A 22,113-nucleotide genomic window follows, 5' to 3' on the forward strand; every position below is an offset into this window, starting at 1 on the left:
TATAGTAAGTTCAACTTACACAACTGTACTTTAAATCAGTTGCTTTTGTAAAGCACTTAAATGTCTTACTTGCAAATACCTCTTCTACATTTACATGCTCATATTACAGTCAGAGGTGTCCAAATTCTAATCATTTATACATATGCTACCTTCCCTTCTGTGAAGAACTGCATACAGCAGTATACATTACTTCATATTATATGACATACTTTGGGACAAACAGAAAGAGAAAATAACATGAAATAAAAAAAAAAAAATAAATAGTGGACAAACAATCTGCAGAATCTGTTACGATCTCTTTCAGAAAGGAAACACTGGCCTTCTTAATTCATTTCTTTTAAAAAAGTGGTTTTAGTTAAAGTGAAGAAAAAAATGTCTTTTAAGAACTGTAATAAACTGTGAAATACAATATTTTAAAAGAAAATTTTTTATGGGCGGCCATGGTGGTGCAGTGGTTAGCATTGTCGCCCCACAGCAAGAGGTTCTCCGGTTCGATCCTCGGCTGGGGTGCCTTCTATGCAGAGTCTGCATGTCCTCCCTGTGGTCACGTGGGTTTCCTCCGGGTGCTCCGGTTTCCTCCCACATCCCAAAGACATGCTGCAGGTGGATTGGACACTCTAAATTGGCCGTAGGTGTGAGAGTGTGTGTGTGTGTGTGTGTGTGTGTGTGTGCGCCTTCTGTGGAAGGTTGGGCACCGGGCTGGCAACTCGACACTGTAAAACTCCACTGCCAATCATGAGCAGACAGGTGATCCGCTGTGGCAACCCCTAACCGGGAAAAGCCAAAAGAAGAAGAAGAAAAAAAGAAAATTTCATGGAACATAAAATATCGATATTAGAGCTGTATCAAATAAAATATGTCAGTAACTGCTCAACATACAAAACTAAATGCATTGTGCTTGCCTTTGCAATGAAATGTAGTATGTATAAGAAAATATGGAAAGACTAATGTTACTTGTAATTTGCTGCACTGGGTCATATCATGCTGATGATGCCTTATTTGAATTGTAGCTTGCTGGGACCACTCCCGGAATTATTTAACCATGGAAATAGGAAAGCATCTTCTAAGTTCAAAAAAGCCACAGGAAATCCTATCTGGGGACTTACAAATAGAGGGGCTGTATGCTAAGTCAAAAAGTAACAGAAGCTGCAGAGCTACTAGAGTTAGTGCCTTGCTTACTGAACGATACCTTTGGAGACAATGCTATACTGCGTGCAAGAACTCTGAACGTTCTATTTTTGTCTTAAAAGCCAAAGACATCAAGGGACAGTACACTTTTCAGCCAGCAGCAGAAGCTTTTACTTTAGATGTTGGAGAACATTTTCAGTTTATTATCTGTCTTTCTAAATGTTTTACTTTATACTACTTGTGCTAGAATATTCTTTTTATATTTACTTTTCAAATGTATTTTTATGTCAAGTAAACAAGTTCTTATTTATCTTTAAATGCTTGTGATTATGTATTTATTGGTTTACAGGTTTATGCATTTTACTGGAATCTTCACTGTGTGGTGTTGGCCCTATGAAGAAGGACAACTTGAAATTACTATTTCAATGTTTAAAGATTGGCTTATTTTAATGGTAAACAGTGAAGTGTGCTCTTATTTGTTAGTGACAAACTGGTGGCAGCATACCCTAAACCTTGGGAAGAAGGGTATTTCTGTAGAAGATTTACTATTTACTCCCATTCTGAAAGATAAAGTGTTTGTTTGTGTGTGTGATAACTCTTAATAGGTTTCTGTTACTAGAGGTAAATCTGCGCTGGAAGGCACTGAATTCAGTTTGATGTGGGCAAAATCCAAGGTAGCCAGTGATTATAATTCTGATCTCCAGCAAACAGTATAAAGCATCTCTGGGTATGGCAGGTATTGGCCATTACCCAAGGCATCACTGCACTTTTAATATACACCATCAAGGCCAACAGCCCTTTATATACTAACAGTTACCAGTGGTGGGAGTCAAACCACTTTAAATCTGACACCGCTCCTATGAGTATATAAACCCAGCATTACTTGTTTATCACATTATTAACTGGTAGCAAGAGGTGTCAAATGTCAAAGATGAAGTCACAAACTCACAGCTCTTAAAAAAGCCATCAAGGAGTCTATGTCCTGGACCCAGTGGCTGAAATTTAAGCTTGGCTACACAAGAATCAAGTACATTTTTAAACTGCTCCATGCCTGCTGATTAATGTGTCTGTCCTTACAAGTCTGGGTGGAGAGATGATAAAATTAACAAAAGGAGGGAAGTATTGCTGGAACTGAATTCATCCTTAAGTCTTGGTGAGTACCTTCATGAGGTGGACCCTGTTTTTCACAAACTCTCACCAAGATGACACTGATATATAGACTGTATTTTATATAGCATATATCATAGACAGAAGTAGGTTAAAAATAAAGAAGACAGCTCTGTGCACAAGCCCCAGGATAAAAAAGTGCCCAATCCTGGTAGGTGCACTGGTACCAGGACTGGAAAAAAATGACAGTGCAGAATCCTCAAGACATGGAAATATTCCTACAATGGGGCTAGGCCAGACCCAGGGGGAGGATGGCCCCTCTGTTGTAGAAAGAAGTAGTAGTCCACAAAAATCACAAAAACTGACAGGCCAAAAAAAGAGCCATACAGATGACACAGTGGACCACTGACAATAAGAAAGAAATTATGTATTGTTACTGTTATACAAAAAGCCCAGAATTTCCAGACAAAAGATTACGAGAGAAATTAGAGGAAAGAAAAATAACTTAAACAAGAAAAACTGCCAGAAGCTTCAAATAAAAATTTGTGTTCATTAATGCAACAGATCCATGAAAAACACTATATAGACCAAGAAACCTTATGCCATTTGGAAAAAAAAAGCAACTGAGGAAGTGCAAAAAGTTAAAGAACAAAATGTAGAGATGAAATTAATATGGACATGGGAAAGAAACAGAAATCTGATATGGTGCAATATTTATGCAAAGGAGAAAGCCAAATTAATCAACACAAAAAAGGCAGCCCCAAAGATATTCAAAGAGAAATACAGGCAAAGGCATCCAGGCGTGGAAAATTTAACAATAAAAAAATAAGATCACAAACAGGGAATGCAGAAAAGAAGATTAGTCAAGTAGAAGTTAAAACAATAGAAGAGGATGTTATGGAATATTTGCGAAGTGAAGGATTCAGTGTAGAAAGTCTAACACAGGTTATATCACATCATGATGGAATAACTAGTCCCCAAAGTAAGGAGAAAGAGGAGGAGCAGGAGACATCTGAAGAAGAAATATGGACATGGGAAAGAAAAGGAGATTTAATATGGTGCAATACTTATGTAACGGATAAAGCAAAACTAATGCAAAAAGAGCAGCACCGAAAATATTTGAAGAGAAATAAAGGCAAAGACATCCAGATATGGAAACTTTTACAATACAAAAAATAAGAAAACAAAGAGGAAAAGTAGAAAAGAGGATTAGTAATGGAGAAGTCAGAGAAATAGAAACTGAGGTTATAGATTACCTGCAACGTGAAGGATTTAGTGTAGAAAATTTAACTCAGATAACACAACAGGATATAGCAATGGACACCCAAATTAAGGAGAAACCAGTGGAGCAGGAAGTATCTAATCAGCTGACATATGAATATACTTTAGAGCCTCCCTCAGGAAATCAGTACAAACGTTCAGTTGGAGATATACAGCAAGGGAAAGAACAGGAAAATGTGGCAACTCTGACACAGAAACACAAAAATCCAGGCAGAGTGGCAAACCCAACTAGTCCAAGTGCAGTGACCTGGTAGCCAAAAAATGAAAGTAGAGCAAAGATAATCCAAGTTAAGATCTTTATTCACATCAAATGGACAAAACGATATAACAAGCGCTTTCGCTCAGCTTAATGTTGAGCTTCCTCAAGTTAATTTTAAAGAAGCCAAATGGCCACATTAAATAGTCATTTCTAAATCACTAAATTGCTTAATTAGTTAAGCATTGCAATTCAATATAACAACTGAATGATACAATTAAAGGAGAATGCAATTAAAAAACATCTCCAAGCCAAGGGTATCGCTGGAAAATAGTATGTTAAAAACTCGAATTGAATAAAACAGTGCCACAACCAAAAACAGGGTTAAATAAAGGAATGTCACTACAATAAAAACAGGATTACATTAAAGAACATTGAAAATGTTTAAGAATGTTAAACTAAGAGAATTTGTTAGATAGTTTAAGAAAATATAAATATATTCTTGTATTATTAAAAAATAATTACAATAATAAATATCTAAAAAACAGTTAAAAATGTATATATTTACAATGTGTGATGACACTGTCTAAAACCCAGAAACCTCACAAGCGTGCCATTTTGTTTTTAAGAACGCTGACGATATTAATGTTGTCATTCATGCCTGGGGGTCTATTGGCGTTCAGCCTTAGTTGCCAGAGAAGTTCTCTGTATTCCAAGGCTGTCTCCCAGTCACCCCCTCTGGCATCTGGCACCACTTGTTCTAAAACTAAAAACCTCAATTCATAGTTGGGGCATGTTAGGGAATGTTTAAAAAAGGCATTAGAATCTTTCTGTTTGGAAATATCATAAAAATGTTCATAAATTCTTTTTCTAAGGCTTCTTTCAGTTTTGCCTATGTAGAAACCAGTACAGGCAGTACAATACCCTAAATAAACTACCCCTTTGCTTGCACAGTTAGTGGAACAGTTAGAGTTAAAAAGAAAATTCCTGGAGGGGATATATAAACTGGAGGCGTTGAGTATAGCAAAACATTATTTGCAAGCTCCACATTTAAATGTGCCTGTTCGGGGTGCCTGCGTGATTGCCAAAGAGTTAAATTTCCCTTAAAGTAATTCTTTGAGATTAATATCTCTCTTTCTAGTAAACTTGGGAGAAGTAGGTATTACCGTCCTTAATTCTTCATGCAAAGTGAGAACTGGCCAATGTCTTTGGATAGCTTCTTCTATCTCTGTGGAGTTAAGGCAATAAGTGTAAGTGAAACTACCATAAACTGTCTCCTCTTTGTTGCTGGTGACTATAGCACTAGGGGAAATACCCTTACCTAAAAGTGGGGGGTAAATTGTTTCCCTATTATCAATAACTTCCTGTGCTAAAGTGTTAACCAATGAAGCAGGGTACCCTCTTTCCATGAACAGAGACTTTAGAAATGTGTCAACTCTGACACAGTTAATGTTGTGGCGTGATAGGCCAGTGAGTTCTCATATGAAAAAGCAAAACTGAAGAGAACGTGGCACAGAAAGATGCTCTGGAACTTTCTATGGAAATGGAGAACAAAGAGTGTGCCCTCAGTTTAGAAGAAAATGATCTAAGAGAAGAGTTGTTTGATTTAATAGAGATGGATAGTCATACTAAGATCAATGAAAGACACTGCAGAAGGTCAATAAAACCCAAAAAGTTATAAGTTTGATAAAACAAATGAACACAGTAATTAGGACTGTCCATAGAGATTTATGTGATGTAACACAAGCAAATAGGCTACATTACTGTGCAGCCAAATTAATAACAGATAAAGTCCTACCACAAGAATACAGTGCAGTAAGAGAAAGGACGGGGAGAATTTGAATGCCATCATGGAAGTATCGAAAAGAGAAAAATATAAACCAATTAAGACAAGAAGTGTCACTATTAGAAGAGTATAGAAGAGGGATCAGATCAACAAAAATACTCAGAAAAATAGACATGATAAAAGCAATGCACAGTATTATAATGGATCAGGATTTATCATGCACTATCGCAAATAATAAACTAAAAATATCAGCACACCCAGAAAAACTTAGAAGATACATGGATAAATATAAAGGAAAAGTACAAAATAAGCAATTTATTGATGACCCAAAAAGGTTTTATAGAGAATTGGGAAACAAGGTAAAAGGAACTGAAAGACCACCAAAAAAAAAAGAAGAAATAGATACATTTTGGAGAAATATTTATGAAGATCCTATGGAACAAAACAAAGATACTAAATGGATAGAAGAAGTAAAAGAAAGAATAAGAAGTTTAAAGGTACAGGATATGAAATGGGATGAAATAACAGCCAGAGAGATTGAAACAAAGTTAAGAAAAGCCTCTAACTGGAAAACCCCAGGCCCAGATGCAGTACCTAACTTCTGGTTAAAAGTATTAACATCTCTGTACAAAGATTTAACCATGAGTTAAGAAGTATTTATATGTGCACACCAAACCAACATCAGCCTGGCTAACAACAGGAAAAATAATGCTCCTACTTAAATGTGAACCTGCAATCTACCCTAATAAATAGAGACCAATAATTTGTCTTCCAACAACATATAAACTATACATTGGAATTGATGCCGACTGAGTTTATAGTCATTTAGATGAAAACTCAATCACTGTAATAGAACAAAGGGGTAATAAAAGAAAGTCATATGGAACAAAGGATCAGTTGTTGTTAAATAAAGTCATAGTGGAGAACTGTAAAAAGGGGAAGAATCTAAGTATGGCATGGATAGACTGCAAAAAAAGCATCTGACACTATCCCACATTCATGGATAGAAGAGTGCTTAAAAATGTATAACATACACCCTACATTGATAAACTACATCACAGCGACCATGAAACACTGGCAAACCACTTTGCAGTTAAGACATGATAAAGGAAAAATTATTATTCCAGGGATAAAAATTCAAAGGGAGAATTCCAGGGTGATTCTCTGTTACCGCTGTTCTTTTGCCTTGCCCTTAACCCATTAAGCTGTTAGCTTAACATATTAGGTCATGGCTATAATTTGGCTCCCAGAAAGCAATAAAGTGTAAACACTTCTCATCTTCTCTTTGCAAATGATTTAAAACTGTACAGCTCATTAGATAAGGAACTGAAAGCACAACTGCAAGTAGTCAAAACTTTTTCAGATGATACAAGAATGTCGTTTGGTCTTGATAAATGTTGAAAAGCAACATTTAAAGCAGGAAAGCTGCAGCATCAAGAAAACATTGGTTTGGGACAAGAATGTGAGATAAAATACATTGAGCAAGAAGGAGTGTATAAATATTTGGGAATTGATGAAGGATCAACAATAAAACACGAACAAATGCGAATAAAATTCTGTACTGAATATTTTATAAGACTTAAACTAATCCTGAAAACAGCATTGACATCTAGGAGCAAAATTCAAGCTATAAACCAGTTTCCTCTTCCTGTCCTAACTTACAGTTTTGGAGTGATTGACTGGCCCCAAAAGGTGTTGGAGAGATTAGACAAGAAAAACAAGAAGGATGCTTTATGCTCATCAAATTATTTATAAAAATTAGTGCATACCAAGATTATATATTCCCCGTTCAGAAGGAGGCAAGGGCCTCCTTGAAATTGATTACATGTACAGATCTGCAATCTTGGGACTGCATACATATCTGCTGACCTCACATGATCCAAACATAGTAAAAGTTTTGAAACCGGAGGAGAATAAATCTAAGATGACTTCCGTGCTTAGTCTAGCAGGAGCATATCGGCATCAAGCAGGAATGGAAATCAAACCAGAAGTAGATAAAAATCAGGCAACTGAATGTGTTAAAAAACAAAAGAAAGAATATAAGGTGAAGGATCAGATGAGGAGGCAAGAAATGTGGAAGATGCATAAATATAGTTGCAAGTATAGAAAACTGACAACCAGCTTATTCTTAACCCTAAAAAAAAAAAATCTTACCTTTTTTTCCCCAAAACCTCACTAACCTCAAACCCACATTTTCTACACTGTCCCTTGATAACACTTCCATCACTATTGAATCTAACACAAAACTTCTAGGAGTCATTATAAATGACCAACTTAAGTTTGACTTGCATATAAATAACTGCATGAAAAAGACACACCAAAAACTTGGCCTTATTTATCAGAACAAAAGGTTTCTTAAAAACAAAGCAAAAGTAACCCTCTCTCGTGCTTATCTCCTACCTAGCCTACTGTAGAGCTCTCAAATTCTCACTAATCTCAACTCCACACTCCTAGCTAAATTATAGTTGACTTACAAGGTTGCTAGATTTGCTGTGCACCAAACCTATAAATCACACCATTGTCTTTCACTAAAACACTTAAACTGGCTGGAACTACCCCACCAGCTTCTTCTCTCTCAACTCCAGATAATTCACTCAGTCCTACACCAGCAATCTTACTGTCCCAGCCTATCTCCTCTCATCTTTCAATATTATCCTGCTAGTTCGCTACGTAGCTCTGACCAAAACTTGCTACAAATACATAAACCTAAGACCAAAACTGGATGTAACCTCTATAGCTACAATCCTACCATATTATGGAACAAACTGCCATTAGAAATTAGGTCCCTTAAATATCTTAATCAATTTAAATCAGCCACCAGAGAATACCTAAAAACTCACTGGTCCTGCTACTGTACTCATCCTCCTTAAACCACTTTACTACTTCATAGACAGTGTACTAACTGTCCTTTGTATACCTCTACTTTTACTTCATTGGTATGCTCATTTTTAGCCTCCTAAACTGGGCAATGTCCTGACAGCAAAATCTGAGAAGCTGTAACCTGGACAAACTGTCACTCTACTTGTCCATCTCTCAATTCTCTACTGACACAGACATTTTTATGGCAATAACAACTGATGACATTCTTTAACGGTTTGTAATAAAAAAAAAAAAAGCAAAATACTGTAACTGTAAAATACTGAAACGTGTCTATTTCGTTAAACGTATTGTAATATTGTGGAGCTTTTCTTCCTGGGCCTTTGCTGAAAAAAAGCTACTCAGCTCATCGGACAAACCTGGTCAACAAATAAATAAATAAATAAATAAACTCCTGGAACAACATCATGTTGATCAGCATTGAACGCAGGAATGGTTAAGGAGAGGTGAATTCAAACCAAAAGAAAGGTTAAAATTGGTGGCACAAGACAGTGGGCTACGTACACATTGGTTTACAAAGTTCATTGAGCATGTGGGAGAAAGAGAGAAATATAGGTTTTGAAAACAGAATTGGAAACAGTTGCACACCTTGTTGCTGGTTGTGACATACTAATGGCAGAAGGACTGTATACTGAAAGGCATAATAATGTGGCAAGACTGCTGCACTGGAGATTGTGCAAACATTATAATAATGAAGTTGCTGAAAAACACTGGACACATGAGCCACAAAGCATCATAGAAAATGATGAAGTTTACATCACATGGAATCACCCACTACCAACAGTTCAAAAGATAGATGTCAGAAAACCAGATACAGTGGTCCATGAAAAGAAGACAAAAGTAGCCTTGATCACTGAAATTGCTACAACCAGTGACTACAATGTCTTGCGTAAAGAGAGACACAAAGTCATAAAATGTCAGGATTTGCAGGCAGAAACGACAGCAATGTGGAAGAAAGATACTCACTTCCAGTAGTAATAGGAGCAACTGATCTTTTAAAAAAGAATCTACAATTGTATTTAGACATGTTACCGATAAATGTAACTCTGTACGAATTGCAGAAGGAATCATTACTGGGCACACTGCGGGTGCTGCGAAGAGCACTTCTGGCTAACATCAAAGATTGAAACAATACCTATTTCATGAACTTTAATCATACTTTGACTTAGGAATGGGGTCCATTTCTGTTATGGTAGAAACTCAAAAAACTTGGAAAAATTAAAAGTGAAAAACATTGTTTTATATTATGTCTGTGTTTGTATTAACATACGTTCATTTTGGTATCATGCGATATAACACTAATATTAAAACAGCACCCTACACTCTCACTGTGTATGACAGGCCTGAAAGTGTATAGTAAATCCCCTCTCATTAATTATAAGTGTGCTTATACACCTATTAACCAAATATACAAATGCAGAACAAACTATGTGATGTAATATACTGTGGTAATTTATTGTACTAGGTTTTGTAATAGTTTTGCTACCATATTCTACTTGCATCCAATTCTGGCACTGGGCATTGGGTAACTACTCTGAGGTAAACTGGCTTGCTTTTTTTCTAGTCTTCAAATACACTGCCATTCATTTAAGATGTTTATTCCCAGTGTACATTTTAAGTGCTTATGTGTTTGTTTGTTCATTTGTTGGTTAGATAAGTAGACTGGTCTATGGACCTTTTTGGACATGACCTAGGCACCAAGTTGCAAAGCTTTACAACTGCTTACAACAGTAATATGGCTGAAACAACATTTCTACTCAGTTTTACAGCAAACCATTTAAACATGCGGACTGAAAATACAAGACTTGCAGCTATAGTCATTATTAGGAAACATACAAGGAAAATAGTTTGCAACTTACTATGAAGTCCACACAACGCTAGACAAAAGATGATCCACAGCACACAATATGTCATTTGGAATACACACGACAATATTATGTCATTATGAATAATCTCTAAAACAGCGGCATTTGCAAGTACTTGCTAAGTGCTGAAAAGGTTTAGAATGGAATAAACATTATGTTATCATATCCAATGTCTCTAGGCAGCATTATCAATACTGCCAGGGAGACTTTTCTAAATGCCGTTCCCCCTACTGTAAGTAAAACGCACAACATCGATACTGACTGCAGCTCATGGTCTTGAGACCGTAGATAGTAAATGACAATTCTAATTTCTAACAGGTAAGATACTAGGGACAGTATTCAAAGTGCAGTTATTTAAATGGTAGTCTAGGAGGCAACATGGGGCATTGACCATAACTGTGACCTAATTAGCCTTTTTAAGATAAAACAGCAGTGTTCACAGTTGTCAGAAAGTGAAACAGAGGTACATATCATACTGACTGCTGTTTATATGGTACAAGTACTGTGAATGGAGTTCAGAGCCACTACAGGAAGGGTTTACTGGGGCTTTGGAATGAAATAGTTGATGTCTTTGGCCCTTCTAGATTCAAAAGAGATCAATTTTGCTAGCTTGTAACATAATTTAAGTTCCCTTAGAACTTAGCCCATACTAAATTCTGCTCAACATCTGAATGAAACTGATGGCTAAGCCATAATTCCAGGATACCTTAAATTCATAAGTTTCTTATTTTAGTGTTTGGGCCAGGAGGCCATTAACTCATTACATCTGAATGAAGCCTCTACGTGCATCTGCGGTTGCCTCCTACTGACGCCTCTAGGTGTCAAATATTGCTTGTTCATATTTGCATCAATAATTCCAAAACCATGCTATGTACAAGGTTTTAAAAGAGTTCACCTTAAAGCTTACACAATGGAAAACTCAACTGTATTAATATTCAACCTGTCTAGTGCAGTTAAATAGATATTAATTGTTGTTTTTATGATATCCATGTATACAGATATAATTTTCAACATTTTTTTAATGTCTCAATAATCAAGTAACAGAGACAGAATTCCTTAGCCTCATATGAAAGCTCTCAGCTAAATGAATAAAATACTGCTGACAGTATGTGTGTAACCTGTGTGGCTGCTAAGATATTGTACATTGTTTATAAAATAGTACAATATGATCGTTATTGGGTTTACTGTGACTTACAACATTTGGTTTAAGATCTAGAACCTAAAAAGTACTACCACTACAAAAATAGTTTGTGCTGAAGAGTTTGCCATTTACACTTCTTTCATAACTCCTATGGTTCCACAGATATGAACATTTCTTTGAAATGTGAGGACATAATTTGATTCTGTCAAAAGGCTTAGGCACCAACAACTGGAAGTTGCAATGCAAACTTTCTGAGCTCCATTGAAAGAAATGATTTAAGGAACGCTAACTTCCTTTAATGCGGATCAATTTGTCCAATTACAATCCATTTGTTATCTGAAACACTTATTTAATATACAATTTGTTCCACACACATGGCAGTAATTTCAAGTATACATTACCCCTCTTTTTTTAGTTTTATTTAACATTATGATGACATTTGCAATGAAGTACAAGTCTATAAACGTCTATAAACTTAGTTAAGTAAATTTCCAAATATAAACTTGTGTTCAGAATTTCATCCCTAAAGCTCTCTAGGCCAGTATGACTTTACATCTAAAGTATCAATATACTGAACTGTAAATAACTTTAACTTTTTATATAACACTAACTTATGTGACATGCTGATGGAATATAATGTAGTAAACCTCTGTTGCACAGTTTCTAGCATTTTTAGCAGAATCACTGAGTATCTATAAGAAAGTGCATTGAATTCAACAATGATATATGAATGCTTTATACAATTCCACTAGCTTGTCTTTACCTCCTATAGCAACAGTTTTCAACATTACACTTAACTGCCTCTTGGCTATACATTTTATCCCTTCAATCTGTTTGGCAAAGGAAAAATTTAGAGTTTACAAGTATACTCAAATCTTTCTAACAGGCTACTACTTCTAAAGTATTACTCTGCAAAGTAGTAAACCTACCCACATTACACTTTCCAAACATTATAAAGTTACACTTTCCAGTGCTAAATTTTAATCCTATATTATAAGCGCAGCTCAAAATCACATCTGGGTAGCTGTTTAACATACACAGGTCTTTAACAGTTAACACTATTTATCCTATTTTACAGTCATCAATGTACTTACTTGATTCGACAGTGGTTGTTTCTTGGAAAACCTGTGAAAACTAGATTAAACAACAGCAGACCTAAGACATACCCCTGGGGAATAGAGACAGTCAAAGGGATCATGTACCTTGTACAATAACTCACGAAATTCTACCTCTAAGCCAGTCACTGATCCAATGCATAATACAAGGGTTAACATTGTTTGTATCAAAGCACTCAAGAAATACTGACTTTAAAGGGATCACAAATTTTCAGAGGAAGTGGCATTTTTCAGACATTAAGTGGTTCCAAGGAGTCATGGTTGTTATTTTGTTGGCATGTCTGAATTTGTTAAATCCTGTTGTGATCCTTTTCTACAGCTGTCATAATCTTACATAATTTTAGAAGACTGTCTACATACTTAGTTTCCTTGAGGCTGAGGCAGGCCAAAGGCTAGAAGGCTAGGTCATTTATGAAGAGTGACAACAGAAGAGGTCCTAAAACTGAACCATCTATAACTGATGTTTTAAATGCACTAGCACCAGGGCATGAAGGACCTGAAGCTACCTTAAACATGCTGCCCAAAAGGTAATTTTGAACCCTTCACAGTTACATTTTATATTTAAATGTGTTAAACCACCTTCGCCAAATCATTGTAGATTAGAACTTCAGTTGTGATTCATAAATTCAGTTCTTTTAGGTTACAGTTTTGCTGCCCCAACAAAAGCAGGACGAAGGTAAAAAAACTGGAGCTGAATATTGTTTCAAATCAATGTCAGGCATGACTTTAGGCATGAAGGAATGGGGGAAAAATACCCATCTCACGAAAGATCATATAAGTCTGGAACATACAATGGCCAGCAGTTTTGACATTCTCCTAGCAGAAGTGATAGCCACTAAAACAAACATATTCCAACACAAAAAAATTAAAGAAAATACATTTGAACATACAGCCTCAAAAGGCAGGGTTTAAGGATTCTAACTCAAAACCGAGCTTCCATGATGCTTACCATAGCTAACACCCTCTCCTATTTCTTTCAACATACTATATCCTTTTTTTACTGGATTTCCATTCCCAAAGTAAAGGCAAACCCTGCACCCCATCTTCCATATATTCAGGCAGCAATACTACTGCTGCTCCTGCTAAAGTAAACATGTTTACTCAAAATAAGCTTTAATAACAAGAATTGCTTTAGTCATAATATGTAGAGTTCCTCTGTAAAAGAAGACAGTGGATTATATGATGGGTACACTGATAGAGTAGTATAATACACATGATCTGAGCTGTATATTAAAAAGACAAGAAATGGGAAAGGTCATCTAACTAACACCTGAGGAAGCTGAACTTAGACAATGCTAATATCTGAAGAACTGAGCCAGTAAACTCATCTTTTTCATATAAAAAGCTAGGATGTCCAAGTACAAGGTTCCTAGCTTCTCAACTACCCTGGAAAAATACTCATTATTAGGGAATATGTCTCACTTTCTATACAGTAATCTAAAGTTAATCAAGAGCCACAGGGATCACACTGCACTGCTGTTGAATCAAATTATCTCTGATGAGCAGAAGGTGAAAATTGTACCACTAACTCCTCAGCTAAACATAATTATGTTTGCTGGGTCAGAATGCACCTTTAGAATTAAATACCTCTCAACTGTACAGACTTTCACAGAATGTCCAGATTTTTCATCATATTTCTGGTCCATTTTTCATAAAATTGTGGTTTTCTAGCAAATCACTGAAGATTTAAGTCAGAAATTAATGAGACATTTGAGTTTCAGACTTCCTACCCTTCAGAAAATTCATGCTAATGAAAAACCTGTTATTCTATATACTTTCTAAGTTTGTAAGAGCAATATTTAAAAATTGTCCCCCCATTATTTATGGCTTTGTCCAGATTTCTTGCTCTAAGAGGTTCTCTTATGCTGGCCATCTGAGTCAGAAGAAGTGAGAGAAAGACATATAACTGTCTAGAGCTTCATTCCCTTGGCAAGGAATTCTGAGTCATGAACTCAAACTTAGGAAGTTAAATGCAGAATGGACATAAAAAAAGAAGCAGTTCGGAGTAAGGCAGAGCTCAAAAACAGCTGCATATGAAGCTGCAATTCATCAGTGAGACATGTAGCCTGATTTTTCTGCTAACATGTTCTCTATATCTCGTTAGTAAGGAAAGGTTCATGTACAGGGTTTCTGTCCACAGTTTTGTAGCTAGTCTACACAATTGGTTTGACTGACTGCCTCAATACTTATTTAGGGACTACAGCCCCATTACTATCAATACCTCACCAGCTAACACATTTGCCTTTAAATGTTGAACGTAAAGATCCCAAAATGTTTATCAAAATGAATAGTGATGCAATTAATTAATTTAAAAGTCCTTTTGAACATAAACAAATTTCTCATATCATAGAAAACAAAAAATACAATTCAAAAGAAAGAAAACTATAAAATACAAACAGTCAAAATATTATAAAGCTTTTCATTGATTATATTTTTCTATTTGCCCTCCTTTTCCATAATATGACTGCATCCTCCACAGTTTCAATTTGTTTTTCTTAATATACATTTAAAATTTATTTGCTTCACAACTTCTTCTGTTGCAATATGAACTCATTGCAAAAAAAACATAATCTGAACTTGACATAAGATATGCTTTATAATAACGCATACCATCTGCAGGATTTTTTCTACAATTTAAAACGTATGTACATCAAAATCCCATAAATTACACACAAGAAACCACTGACCCAAAAGGCCTTCCTTTAATCCCTAATGCATTCTAATCTCCAGCCATACATACAAATAAAAAACTTCTTTTTTCCTGAGGAACATTCTCAGATTTCATGTCTTAAATGTATCCTTAAAGAAAATGCTTTATGGTTATGACTTTTTCTTGATCCCAGTGTCCTGTATAGTGAAAAATATCTTACCGCCTCAACTTCTGCAAGATTTCTTTTATTTAGAAACTTATACAAGAGTCTCTCCTCCTTTAGCTTCTTACGATCTCTGAACTCTTCACTTTCATTTCTCATATCATTTTATAAATACAGCCTTACCATTCCCTTTAAAATTTCATGGTTGCAATTATCTTTATAACACCATATTTCCCTGCCTGTCATCCATTTTACTATAATCAACCATAAACTAAACAGCGCCTATCTTTTCTCTATACCTACTTACAATTGCAACATAAATTTCTAATAAATTCCATAATGCCCATCAAGCCTAAAAACCTTTCCTATTTCTTTCAACATACCATATCAGTTTTCACTGGATTGCACTTCACTTTTCAGAATAAAGTCCAACCATGTGTCCCATCTTCTGTATATTCAGACAGCAATATTGTTGCTGCTAAAGTAAACAATTTTACTCAAAAATTTTTAATACCACAAACCTTATTAAATTTACTCTTATTCTTCCCCTTCTATTAACTTTCATCTGCACTTTTTCCATGAAGGTCAGATTATTCTTTATATTCTGACACCAAAACAAACAGTTAACATTTTAAAGTTTTTATGCACCTTTAGAAAAGCATTTTCCTGTTATCCATTTAAAAAAAAAATCACTCTTTACTAGATGAAGCATTAAGTTCTCATTCACAGTCCTCTGCATTTGTGATTACTTCGCTTAAAGACGTTTTATCTTTTATAAAAGCTTGTTACATTAACTGTGTAAGCAAACATTTTCATAATAGCCCTCCCACTTCATCTCACCTTAATCCTTCATTTCTTTCCATCAAGTCAACAAAAACATCAGTGTAAGCACATATAACGAGGGACTAAATGAGTACTTGTAATAATCCTGTACCTGTGCCCACCAGATATGTAATGCCTGTAGCACTCTGGTCTAACAATGAGCCAAAAATAACCTGGTTATAGCCAAGTTCATACATAACAGCCTGACTATAATAAGCATGCAATACTGTAGTCTCTCATGTGAAACTTACTGTTACAGCTAACGGAACGTCAGAGACTGCAGGCAACACATATCAGCATCTGAAATCAACTAAAAGCTTTAAAATCTATAACACCGCATCATGTTTTCTGGAATGATTTATCCTGAGATGCTTTACTTAGGAAGGACAATGCCTTGTGGAATCAATCTGATGATACATGGGGATGAACAGATAAAGCAGCTTCTTGACTGACTCCATAATTTCCACTAGTTTCTTTAAAAATTAATGGGAACGGAGGGGCAAACAGCAAATCATTATGTGTTTAACAACTGCCCTTTAACAGTGTAAAGAAAAGGGTAAACTCCAAGACAAGCCTGTCTACAGACAATCATTTCTGTGGCTGCCACTCTGTTCTAGCTTCACCACCATCATGCCCATATTTAATGCCATGTCTCCTTACCTTAAAAGACATCTGGGTTAGTCTATATACAGCCTGTCCCTTAGGGCCTCCCTTGCAATTTACTGCACTCAGTTATTGGACTCGCAACTAGGGGTCTTACACTTCTGCCTGGCACCTTCTTATTATAGACCTTTTACTAGGTATTTTAATAGTTTTAATAACTATAATGATAATGAATAATTATCCCTTGATAGATATTTCCTGTAGTGAGTTAATGGCATAAACAAATAAATGTGACTTTCACTTGTGATAGTGTTTTTTTGTGATCATACTTTATATACAGAACCATACCTACCTATTTAGGTGGCCTGTGCCAGCCCCAATCTGGCACCCCCATTATTTTTTCAGTTGTGAAAAAAGACCTTTCTTACATGAGGACTAATACAAAAAAAATGCACTTTTTTGTTTCAGAATTGTTGCAAGCAGTTTCCTACATCTTACACTACACACAAAGTGCTGAAGCATTTCAGCCCTGACTATATGTGCACTATCGGTATTCATTTCTGAGTGCTGACAGTACAATACTGATGGAATGGCATCTGCCAATCACACTCTTTAACTCCTTGTGTGCAGGGTGGCTGCCCCCTTCACCCTGCCCTAGTTACACATCTTCATATAGGGCACAACCTAGCCACCTCACTGGTCCAGCACTAGATTGTATGACCGTACCTTATTGAACCCTAGAGTGTTTTAACGGAAGGCTAAATAAAATGCACTAAAACAGTGCAGACTGCCTGTAAGCACAAGATTTTACAAATTTAAAATTACCCATGACGAAACTAACATTGAAACAAAAGTACTAAGTTGTTACTTGTGGATATGTATCTGTGTTAACTGTACATTTTCCAAACGGAGCATAAGAAGAGAAAATGTAACTGACAAGAAACAAGAGACTAGTGCTTTAACAGAGGGCTACATCTCAACAAATAAAGAAAATCTTCAGAAATGGGAAATCTGAGATTCTGCAAGACCTTGTTCAACATGAACAAAAGACTAATCATTGTTAGAGATATTAAGCTACAGGAAAGATTTTTCTCTACAATAACATGATACAGACTGTGCAGTCCATACATCTGGCAAACAAACGGCTCCTCATTCTGCAAATTTTTCATCCAGCTTTGAAGAAGGAAAGATCATTTGACATTTATTGAAATAACCATTTTCTGCAGTTCTACCCTCTCTTTAATACTCACCATAAGCTCTGCATAGGTTGGCCGTTCTTTGTGATTCTTCCTCAAACTATAAATAAATAAGAATAAAAAAATCACATATTTAATACAGCCAGATGTAACAGCATCACAATAAAATTAAATAATAAACAGCACTGAACATATCTGATACTGTCCCCTTTCACTTGGATTACATAAAAACAACTTTAAAACAACTAAGTTAATAAGGCTGGATGTGCAGACAGCTGTTCAAACATCCCAGGATAATCACATTAGAATGCATGCATGTGGGAATTTAGCAGAAACAGAGGGGCATTTTCTACACTTTTGCAAACATTTCAGCAAACTCTCCAAAGGCAGTCTGATACACCTCTGCCTAGATACATATGGTACTCTTTTCAGAGCTGGTCTAATATATAGAACAAACAGAACTACTAACAGGCAAATAAGCTGGCTGGATCAGAAGCTGTTACTATACATAGTATGCCAACATATCCAAGTACTTATATTCCATAAACAATGGATTTTACTCTGGTTTACTGATGTACGCGGAGCCAAATGCAGTATGTGCAGAATGCTGGAGCCGAAACAAGGTCCAAAGAACACACATAATGGGTGGCTAGAACTACTACATGTTACAAATATTCAAGGACTCAAACTTTCTGATCTTCTTGTGTGGAGTGATGGCCAGAACAATATACATTAACATAATTATATGCAAAGGTCTGGCATACAGAAAGGTAAGTAAATTATTAAAAGAGTACATCCATGAAGACTGTAATACTGGTCTTAAGTAATGTTTCCATATCTCAGTAATGAGATCAAACAAATACTTAAAAATCATAAGACAACAAATGTAAATATTTTATGAACTAAAAAGCTATTAAAATTGCAAAAATAGCAATGTTATCAGTAAGACATTTTCTTTACAATGATAATCGTCACTGCATTCGCAGTCTTTCCATAAATACTGTAATACATCATTATAATGCACACAAACCCAGAATTATACTTTTGTCAAACTTTCACACATTGTCATATCTTGGAATCCATACAACCTAGACATGCATTGTTACAACACTTTTGTTAACGAGATACAAGCTTTCACATGACAACAAGAAACCCTTCTCTTTGAAAACATGTGCTTAATTATATAACTAGCATTAAAAAATATCTCTCGAGATATGCAACTTAGATTGCAAATATCAGTTACAGTTTTCTTCAACAACATTTAAAGTTTCACCTGGTGCCATGCAATAGTTTGCTTTGTAAGTCACTTTTTTTGAAGTATTAAGCACATATAAAAATATTGCTTATTTTTATAATTACCAAAAAAAAGTAACTATCTCCAGTATAGTGTAGTACAAATGGACATTGACAGCGTGTTTGTCTCTAATCATGACAATTCACACCAAAATCCTCAATATAATGTAAATTTCTCAGTTATAAAAATATGAATTTAAATATAAAAATATGAATAAGTGGCAAACGGTGATTAATTTTTCCACTGCAGGAAATGCACATTACTAATCTTAATATCCTTGTGTTAATATGTCATTGCCCTTTCTATTACAACCTATTTTTAGCTGGTAAGTAATTTCATTAAAGAAGCCAAATCCAAAGAAAGGTCTGGATGCCATAAGGAGTTATTGGTGTTAACTGGAAATACACAAAAATGCACTACAAGCGCATGAGTTAATAAGGTATTTAAGCTTCAAGAGGTATGGCCTTTTATGAAAAAAATTAGCAAATCTGGAGGAAACAAGACAATCTGTGAGTAAAATCACAATACTATGTCTAACGCACAACAGCTGACAAGTATGAACACAGCCATTAGAATGATGCCTTAATTGTTGGCTTATGAAACTGTACTTTCCCATATTTGTTATAAAGGCTATATAATGTGAGCAGTGTTACCTAAAGCTAGACTGCTTTCTCAGTGTGTATAACACACATGTTACAATTCCAGATGTACATTGTCTGGACTTGCATACTGCTCACACATGTTTATGTTAAACTGATACATACTCAATGGCATCTACTACTTGAAGCCAAGAAGTGGGTCAGTTCATAGTAGAGTGATCTCACTGAAGTGACTAGATTTGCAGATTTGCACTTTATACTTAGGTGCACTGTGGAATATGCTTTTCTGGCAGTGGTAGATACACAGTGGTCAGCATTTAAATTCTTGCCTACCATTGCCCCTAGATCCTTAATTATGGTGTCTTTTTATTGTTTGGACCATTTAGTTTGTAATCAGAATGTGTGCCTTTTGTACCAAGCCTCTTAATGCTACATGAAGCCAAACCTCCTGTGAATAAGGGGGGAGCATCCACAGAAATTCGTCTTTGTGGAGTTTACAGTGCGAGAGGACTTGGATGACTACCTGGATAGATCAGTGTTTGCGAAATGCTATGGGCCAATAGCTGGTGGGAGACGGGCGATGATAACAATGAGTTTGTTAACAGTCATGAAAAAATGGTTTCTTGACAAACCCGAATGTGCCCAGGAAAAAAAGTGCATCTCTGAAGAAGACAGTGGTTTCCAAAAAAATCAGGATGAGTTTTCACTTTTTTATAACCATGCATCAAATTATTACTGATATATTCTATCTGCACTCTGCTTTACATGCCAAATAAGCAGGAAATGTGTGTACCACTGTATTAATGAAGAAGATGTATACAACAGGCACACACGCCCATGTGGGCATGCATGCTCACACACACACACACACACACACACACACACACACACACACACACACACACTTGATGCTTTAAAGACTTACTGCCTCCCTGTATTTTCATTTATTTCAAAATTATGTGCTTAATCTATGATTTAATGTCCAGTACAGCTGGAGCCTATCCTTTCACTCACTGGGTGCAAAGTACAGGAATTAATCCTCAATGAGAGAGTAATACAGTGCAGGTTGCGCACATTCTCACACAGCTCACATATACCTACATGCAAGTTGGCGGAATGCCACTTCACCTATACCTTTGGGATGGGGCAGAAACCAGAGTGCATATCAAAACCCATGGAGACACAGAATGCATGTCAACCAAGCACCAAACTGGAGAACCAAGTGCTATGAGGCAGCAATGCTAACAACTGCACCACTGTCTCTTAAATGAGACTTTTCACACTATATCTCACAACACTTAAGGACTTACATCACTGAATAAAACCACACAATTCCATTAATGCTTTAACTTTTTCCTTTTATGGAATATCTTGTTATTGTCATTCAATACAGGATAGTTGCATGCCTCTAACTTAAGTAGCCAGCTATATTCCCTCCACTCCAATTCATCTTCTGAATAAAACCTTCTATTAAAATCAAATACATAATTAATCACAGCAAATAAAAAAACTATTGCTGTTACTACAAAAACTGTTTAGCTTGAGCATTTGTAGAATCTGTTGACTCATCTACATTTATGTTCCTAGATTCTGTGCAGCACATCCCTAGTAGTTCTTCCTATATAAAAAGACATACATGTTGTGCCCTAAGCTGCAAAAACCAAACATTTACTTTTACAATTAAAACTTCCTCAAATTTCAATTCTTATTTTATTTTACATTTGATTACCAGGAAAGTCTGACTGGACAAAAATCCTTTTTAACAGAGGCCCAGGGAGAAAAGCTCGACATTTAACATGTAACAATGACTATAATTACAAATACAAGGTTTATATACACATGAAACGTGACATTTGTGTTAAACATATAACACTGGATAAAAATACATTCATGTAAATATTCTTACTAATGGCACTGTTGCACAGTCTAGTACAGGAAAATAGAGAATCATTCTTTAAAAAAACAAAGTGAAGAAATCTATTATATTTGTCAAAACAAAAAATATAAACATAACCTGAGCACTTCGATATTTTTAGTGGCATAGTTAGAAAACAATCATTTAGAATTCACATCCTTCTTGATTTAAGGCCCAAACTGCCAAAGTAAAGGAAAAAAATAAGAAGGTAAAGCTAAAAATAAACTGAAAAGCTGTGTAAACTGTTAAGCAGAAAAAGGTGACATACACACATACACACACACACACACACACACACACACACACACACACACACACGAGGAAGCTACGCGGCCTGAGAAAGCTTTATTGACTGAATGATGCTAACGCCTATGG

The 22,113-nt window shown here is 35.7% G+C and overlaps 1 protein-coding gene across 6 annotated transcripts in view; it reads right to left on the reverse strand.

Moving 5' to 3' along the window:
• Positions 1-22,113, reverse strand: part of LOC122813050 (dual specificity mitogen-activated protein kinase kinase 6) — a 751,080-nt gene that overhangs the window by 13,446 nt on the left and 715,521 nt on the right. For all 6 annotated transcript variants that reach the window (XM_044085167.1, XM_044085166.1, XM_044085165.1 and 3 more), the window contains exon 11: positions 17,985-18,030. In XM_044085167.1, the coding sequence (XP_043941102.1) occupies positions 17,985-18,030 (46 nt within the window). The remainder of the gene's footprint in view (positions 1-17,984; positions 18,031-22,113) is intronic.

Source organism: Protopterus annectens, chromosome 10.part0, assembly GCF_019279795.1.
Source record: "Protopterus annectens isolate FY-2018-M chromosome 10.part0, PAN1.0, whole genome shotgun sequence".
Taxonomy (NCBI): domain Eukaryota; kingdom Metazoa; phylum Chordata; order Ceratodontiformes; family Protopteridae; genus Protopterus; species Protopterus annectens.